Here is an 8,522-nt window from a genome sequence, read left to right as displayed (position 1 = left end):
CCAGGAAAAGAAAACAGAGGATAGAGTGGCAATGAGAAAGAAGAAGAGGCTATCAAGTGGCGAAATGACCGATGTTCTGTTTCAGTAAATACCACAACGGATAGTGTTGCTGACGTGGCAAAGAATCGTCTTTTATTTTCTTAAGAGAATGGAAATCAATCACAATATCAATTTCCAAAGTAAATTTTTCTCGCGAAAATAGCCCAAAGAAAAATTTTGATGGTCATAATTCAATCCTATTTCAATTCCTTAATTTCAAAAGAAAGTAAGCTTAGAAATAAGTAATAAAAGATTACCTGATGATCATAAATTCAATCATCACAATTTTGAAATATGATAGAAGGTACATGTTGGACTTTGTATGAATCTTCTCCTCCTTCAACCAATTTATCTTTGAATGCTTTCGGCATCTTTTCGATCTTCAATTCTTTGAGGGTGCTGATGAACGGCAACATCTTCAACATTCTACAATTTACAATCCTCAGATGGTGTAGATTGGGCATGGCTCCTTCACTCACCCTCAACTCCTCTAAATTACTTTGAGAAATAATACTCAAAGCGTTGAGCAGAGGAAAACCTTGTGCGGAACAAATCATCACCTTCCCGACGAATGCATTTTCTTCTAATTCGAGAATCCTTAGATTTGGTAGGTTCTGTAGTGTTGGCAATGGATCTTCATCGAGTCTAGCCCAACCCAAGTAAATGTGAGCAATATTTGAAGGGATGTGCTGAGGTTCGGGTAACTTCCTTATCTTGGCAGATAAATGCAATTCACAGATATTAAGGGAACCAGAGAACAAGTATGTCAAATGCCTTGGATCTATACTTTCATGATCATCATCATTCTTAATAATGGACAAGGATCGAAGATGTTTACTTGTGATGATCGGCGGGTTCAAATTCAAGTCTTCCTTAAAGTTTTCAACAATGAAGGGAGTAATTATCCTCAACTCTCTAAGATATTTCATGCAGTAAATATTTTCAAGATAACAATTCTCGGTGTTGAAATTCACAAGCGTTTGTAGATTTTTCAAAGTATCTAATTTTAACTTAGTTTTACTACAAACTATCACTTTAGGGAGATACAAATGTCTCAACCCCTCCAATTTCCATAAAACATTAGGTACATAAACTCCAACACAATTTCTTAGATCCAAGGTTTGCAAGCACCTCAATTTGCTTATAAATGATGGCAACATTGCCACGAAAAGACAATTCCCAAAACTCAAAAATCTCAAATGGACGAGACTACCTATATCACTTAGTAATATGCCAAAAAATAGAATATCCTGATCTCCAAACTCTAAGATTCTAAGCAATTTGAAATTGTTGCAAATGTATCTCCTTAACCCTCGAGGTTTATGTATGACCTTATAGTAGACATAAAGCATTAAAAATGCATCACTATGTTTAAAATCTCTTCCCCGAAACCATTTCAAGACCGGAGACCTATTCAAAATCTCCATCACAATGTTTTGATCAAAGAACAATGCAGTTCTGAGATGTGGGTTTTTAATCTTATATATCAGAAAGGAGTCATTAATGCCAAGCCTGCGAACTTTACCAATTGTAGGGGACAAGAAGCTAACATCAGCTTGCTCCATTTGAAGATGATCAAGAACGTAGATGAAATTTTCTTGTTTTGCTTTCAACAAGCAGAAATCTCTGATAAGATCATGCATCCAGCATGTTTTGATCTTTGAGCTTACATCTCGTTCTCCCATTAGCACCATGTATCTTTCTACAAGCTCATTTAAGTAGCCTTCTGCCACATCTTCCATCACTTCTTCTCGATTTTCTTCACTTTCTGCTAGTGACACGATATCTTCTGCCACCCATAATTTGATTAATTTACCAACAGGAATCTTGTAATCTTCGGGGAAAACACTCAGATACAAAAAGCATTGTTTTAAATAAGATGGCAAATTGTCATAACTTAAAGCTATTGCTTCATAAATTCCCCAACTTCTACCTTTTCTTAAGTATGACTTCACATTTTCATGCACTATTTGCCAACTATTTAATGAATGCTTTGTAACCAAAATTCCTCCTAGAACAACAATGGCTAATGGCAATCCAGCACACTGTTTAACCATGTCTTTTCCCAACTCTTCCATTTTTTCCTCAATTACATAGCCTGGGAAATAATAGAAAAAAGAAAACTAGATTGATATATACCATCTCAAATACTTGAACTAGCAATAATAGTCATCAATCATATGTAGCCCACAAATAAACACATATGCTAATTAATATATGTTGCCAAAAATATAACAATAAGACTTTTCTTTTTGTTTTTTTTATAGAAGAATATTGGGTATTTTTTTTCTCAAAATTATATGAAAAGTTCATTGACTGAGGAAGGGGAAGCCCTTTGTACATCCAAACAAGCAGACCTGAATAAGATCAGATCACCTTTACAACAAACAGGGGATAAAAACATCCAGCAGATCACCTTAACTTTATTTTTCTGCAAGTTGTCATTAATTAACTTTTATCCTCAAATATTTTACATATATATTAAATCAAAAGACATAAAGTACTCAATTTTATAATTTTTCTTTTAACAATTTTATAAATTTCATTTTCCTTAATTATATCTTTGACAAAATCAGAAATAGAAATCTAGATTCGATTTAATGTCTTGGACTTTAAGAAGATCAATAGAATTCTCATAAGTATGGCTAGAGGGATGGCTAGTTTGCAATATGCATACGACACAATACTGTTTTGTCCGATGAAGAAATTAATTTATAAAATTAATTTATAGGGATGGCTAGTATGACTCATTTCTCAATGTTAAAAGGATTCTCAAATGCTATCAAGCGATCTGGAGATTGAAAATTAATTTTTAAAAGAGTAGTTTGTATGATATTAGGATTAAGGACACTGTGGTGCAAAGGTGGGCAAACAGAATCAGATACAAAATTGGGACATTGCCTACGACATACATGGGAATGTCGTTGCTAGCCAATCCAAGGTACTTAGGGGTTTGGAGGCAAATGATTGAGAGATTGGAGCAAAGATTGGCAAGCTGTAGAGGAAAGTTCCTATCCACCGAAGGTAGAGTCACATTTCTCAAAACGGTTTTGTCCAATCTATCCATTTATTATACGTCCCACTTTCAAATCTCTAAGGGTGCGAAATATGGGCTTGACAAGATCAAAGGCCGATTTTTATGGAGTGAAACAGTGATGGAGCGCAAAATTTATCTTGAGGATTGAGATTCGGTTTGTAATTACAAAGATAATGATGGCTTGGGGTTAGTGGATTTAAGCTTGAAAAATAAAATAATGTTGAATAAATGGATTTGGAAGTTCGGAAATGAACCCAACAGATTATGGAAGAAGGTCATTGTTGAAAAGATCGAATGTGAAGATGCAAGTTTTGTCCCGAGGCTTGGGAGGGGAAATAGGACTTCCAAGGTGTTGGAAGGAATCATGAACACTCTTGAGATTACAACAGATATTACCTTCAAACCACAGCAGGGATCAGTTTCGGTTTGAGAAATGGAGGTCGGATTTCTTTTTGGTCGGAGGAATAGATCACAGATATCATCCTTAAGATCGTTTTTCCGAGCAATTTTACACTGGCTGTTAACAGATATGAGAAGGTGTGTGAGTATGGGATTTACGTGGACGGGGAATGGAATTGAAGCATTGAATATCACAGGGGTCTTATGGATTGGGAAGTGATTGCAAAAGGTACTCCTGCTAAAGATGGTGAATATAGTTGATATGGAAAGGGGCTCCGAATAGCATGGATAGAGGTGGAATGGCACGTTAGCATCATGAAATCGTGGTGGATGGCTTTCTTTGCCATAATTTAGTCCATTTGGATTCAAATAAATGAGGTGGTTTTTGAGGGGTAATGTATGGGATGCCGAGTAAGCATTTGAAATCATTAAGTACAGGGTAGTACATTGGCACAAGGCAAATAATCTTAATGCCACGAACGCCTTACTACACACTCATTTAATGTGTGAGCCTGTGAGGAGAAAAATTAAGAAGAAGCAGGTACAGTGATTATGTCCTTCCCCCAGGGTACATGAAGTTTAGTATGGACGGATCTTCAAAGGGTAAACCAGGGAAAGTAGGAATAGGCGAAGTCCTTAGAGATGAGTAAAGGGTGATGAAAGTGCTATTCTCCAAATCGGTGGGCATTACAGAATCCAACACAGCAGAGCTCCTTGTCATTAAAGCTGTGGTCATTTTTGCTACTTAAAAGGGGTGGGTTCATACCAACTGATTAGTGAAAGTGATTCTCTTAATGCTGTGGGGTGGACCAAATTAAAATCCTAACTCGATATTGTGGAGATTGAGACACCATTTGCTGTTCATCATGCACTACTGTCGAGAATTGAAAGGCGAAGCATTTAGCACAATATGAGGAAGGCAAATGGGTTTGCAGATTAACTGGCAAAGGAAGGGGTTGAAAGCCCACATGAGAGGTTATAAATAATTGTCCACTGTTTGGGTGGGGATGAAGGTTGGGATTAACTTATTTTCTTAAAGGTTCTGTTGGGGTTGCCAATGTTGCACCTTTTTATGCTGGTTTGATAATGAGCATTAAATTTTTATTTAAGCTCTATGTCAAGCATCAATTTTCTAGATTTGAAGACCATGGGAGGATCGAGAATTGCAGGTACCAAGCTGGGTTGGCAAGGCTGACGGGTGACCGTGTACAGGTATATTTTTACGTACAATATAAAAAAATATATGAACAATATGAGGGAATAAGAAAAAAAAAAAAAGAAGACATAGCTGGCTGCATAAGGAAGGGGTAGGGGGGTTGGGTTGAAGAAGATTTGGGGGAGAGTTGGAAGTAAGGGAGTAGGAGAGAAGTACAGAAGACTATTAAAGGTCCTCAGATTTACAAGAATGTATGGGGTGAAGGTTTATGTTTGGACTTGCTCATGGTGGTGATTGTGCTGGTTGATGGGAAAATTGGGGTAGCGTGGGTTGGCTCATGGTGGTGATTGTGTTGGTTGATGGGAAAATTGGGGTACGTGGGCAGGGACTGAATGTAACTAAATAGGTTTTTGTCGTGGAAATACAACAATTACCTAGGTCCAGTAATCAAAAAAGATTCGTTAAAGAAAAAAATTAAAAAATTATAAAAATAATATTAAATTTATAATTTTTATCTTACATACACTTAAATCACTTTTTTTAAATTTAAATGTTGATTTTTTTTTAAATCTTTTTTATAAGATCTAAGTATAATAATTTTATCTTAATAATATTAAGATATATTATATTAGTATAATTAGATTTAAAAACTATTTCGACATGATATACTAGTTTAATTAAAATTAAACTATTTTTTTTTGTTAATAAGCGAGGGGGGAGAGGTGGGTGGGTGATTCTTCGTATGTCTTTGTCCAGGGGGTGAAATTGAGATAGGATTGGCATATTTTGCATGAATTATGATAAAAAAAAAAAAGGAGAAAAAACTAACAGGAAAAATGTAAAAGTGAAAAAGGGAAAAAAAAAAGGGAAGGGGGGTGGAAGGGAAGGAAAAAAAAGAGGAAATTATAACAATCAAGAATAGAAATTAAGCTGAAAACGCTTGGGAGCTATTAGGCTAAGATCCATCTCTTTTCGTTTCATTTGAGAGCTACTCAAATATTGGTACGGCTATGGTTTGGTGTTGCGGTAGGCTAGCCGGATGTCTTGTCAAGGGACCATTCTCACTTGGTTCCTTTTTTTTGTTATTATGCTTGTTGGCTTGGTGTGTGCTTGGGAGGTCTGCAGGTCGTTTGTTGATTTTCAGGTCTTCTTAGGAGGAGTCAAATGATGTAACAGAGCTTAATCAAGGGGGTTGAAGGCTACCACTGCAAGCCTTCATTAGGGGTGCGCATGGTAGAGGTCCGTGTGGAGATTTATGGTACACAGGATATACTCAAACTTTGAACGGAGGTAATCTAGGGTGCGGGAAATGGGATGTTGGCTGTTATGTTCTAGGTGCTATAAATTTATCGCTAATGGTGTCAGTGAGGGAGGTTTTTTTTTTTTTTTGAAATGTCATTAGAAGGTTTCATTAAGAAACAAGGGGGAGAGAAATTCTCCTATACAAAAGCAGACCCTGAACAGGACCAAACCACAGATATTGGGAGATATGCCCATTGACTACCAGGTATACCTCCCAATATCCTATGGCACAGCATTCCAAACCGGTATCAACCTCTCCAGAACAAGGAACAGACACAAGAAGAACCCAAAGTCCTGCCCAAGTCCTCACTCCTGTAACCACAAAAAACATACAGGAGAAGAGACAATATCCTATACACATGTACAAAAACCACCCAGCTACCCAACCCACAACCTGCACCAAAAGGTTAAGCAAGAGAGCCATACAAAACCACATTCTGTACACGTAAAACATTCAAGAGTCAAAAAGCAAAATCAACCTTTAAATTCAGCTAAATCATCAAACCACAAACACCTCCAGTCTTGGAGGTATTATGAGGAGTCCAAGACAGGAAGGTAGGGACACGACTATGATCATACCTCCCAAAAATTTCTCTTATTAGTACTGGATTTGGACAGGGTCAAAGGACATATAGTATACTTAGATGATTGGGTTGAGCGCTGCTGTTGATGTAATTGCCTGTAATACTATTTGGTTGGTCTCTGTTTTTTTGTGTTCTAGTGGAAGAAATTAAAGAAGCTTGATGTACCTCGTGTTCAGGGAATAAAAACCTGGTTGTGTTGGAATGTCCCTGCGTGTTCTGTGAGAAGATTTTTTATTAGCCTACGGAATGTATGCGGATGTCTATAGGTTGATCTAATATGCACCCAGGTTAATACTTTTGTTTTTCTTTCACTTATGCGGAGCAAGGTACACAGGTCATTGAAAGCCTGTAAAGGCAACCTGCACTACCACCCCAAGGGTAGTTTTTGTAATTTCTTTTGATCAATGAAATTTCAGTATTGCTTTTCAAAAAAACATCATCTAGAGACCAATGAATATTGGGGCATTTCAAGAGTGCATATGCTATACAAATTAAAATGATGCATTTCTCCTTTCTTTAAATTGTAAAAAATTTTATGGAATGAGGATGAAATGCACATTACTTGACCCAAAATTTAAAATTTTAAGTGAGTTAAGATATATATTACCTGCAGAATCACATATATGTTGGAACAATTTCCAACCTTCATCATTCGTCAAGCACTGTAGTTCATGGAGGCAACCTCTTGGGTCTGCATGCCGAGCTACATCCTGGTTACGAGAGGTGAGCAGTATTTTGCTACCTGTCTCCTCCTCCATTGGGAAGGCTGGGCTAATAGCATCCCAATCTTCAGTTGTCCAAATGTCATCAAGTACCACTAGACATTTGTTTTCTTTCAGGAATTCATACAATTTTGCAGCCAGATCTTGATCTCCCATGTCTAGCAATATCCCACCCTTCTCATCTATAAGTCCTAGGCTGGATAAAATTCCTTTCCACACAGTTCTTCTTTGGCATTGCTGAGAAATGTACGCCCAAACAAAGTGCTTGAAATGATTTCTCACTTGAGCATGATGGTAAACCTTCTTAGCCAGAGTAGTCTTTCCTAGACCACCCATGCCACATATGGAAGCAACGCGGAAATGTCTTCCCTCATCTACAAGAACCGAGACCAATTCTTTTATGTCGTTATCCAACCCAACAGCATTGGGTTCCTTCATATGAGGGTAAGACTGCCTTAACTGTTGCCTCTTAGATGAAGAACTTGAGCTTGCTCCATCCGACAATTCTTTTATTCCATAGGACTGTAACCGTCGAACCAAGTCAGTGGTTCTGCTTATGATTCCTTCAATGTCTGACCTGACCTTGTGGAGCATCCATCCTTCTTTGAAGATGCAAGCAGATCTTTTGATGACATTGGAAATACCTCCCCTCCTTTTGGATGCAATTTTGAGAGCAAACGTTTCAATGACATCCTCAGCATCATAAGCAATATCTCTAATTTCAGTAACCCACAAACGAACCCTCTCATCTTCAGCTTGTCTCGAATCTGCCTCTTTCAAGAAGCTCTTCATCCAAACGAGCTCCGTTTGCAAACGCTTAACTTGGTCCTCCACCCCCCACAAGAATTTTGCTTCTTGAGTTACTAACTCGCCAAGTCTTGCTGCAACATTGGACACAACAGCTTCCGCCATATGTTACGTTCTTTTTTCTCTCAACAAAGAAAGCCTGGTGAAATCTGTGTGTTTATTTTCATCAATTTATAACTGCGATTACCATTATTATATTTCTCGATTGCAACTTTAGAATAATATGATTGCTTGTGGAACGGTCTAAGCAGCGATTCCCCAACAAAAGTGAGCTTCGTCCAAAATTCCTTGGGGAATAAATTCTTAAACTACCATTAGAAGCAATGACCTGGCGGCAAGAGAAATATATATTGGCTCCATTGCTTTGATCGATTAAGTTGCATGCAAGATTGAAGTGACGTGGGCTACAATTAATTGATGACCTTTGTCCTGTGAAATGAGTCAATAGAACAAGAAAATAATATTCGAAGGAATCC

General features: G+C 37.4%; 1 protein-coding gene across 1 annotated transcript; it reads right to left on the bottom strand.

Annotated features, from left to right (window-relative positions):
- On the bottom strand, positions 118-8,169 carry LOC18607629 (probable disease resistance RPP8-like protein 2). The gene is made up of 2 exons (XM_018115730.1): positions 7,125-8,169; positions 118-2,137 (listed from the first exon to the last, which is right to left on the bottom strand). The coding sequence occupies exons 1-2, from the start codon at positions 8,149-8,151 to the stop codon at positions 312-314; spliced, it is 2,853 nt and encodes a 950-aa protein (XP_017971219.1). The 5' UTR covers positions 8,152-8,169; the 3' UTR covers positions 118-311.

The sequence above is a fragment of the Theobroma cacao genome, chromosome 2, assembly GCF_000208745.1.
Source record: "Theobroma cacao cultivar B97-61/B2 chromosome 2, Criollo_cocoa_genome_V2, whole genome shotgun sequence".
In the NCBI taxonomy this organism is placed as follows: domain Eukaryota; kingdom Viridiplantae; phylum Streptophyta; class Magnoliopsida; order Malvales; family Malvaceae; genus Theobroma; species Theobroma cacao.
The sequence above is the reverse complement of the archived record's forward strand: the minus strand, read 5'-3'. Positions and strand labels throughout refer to the sequence as shown.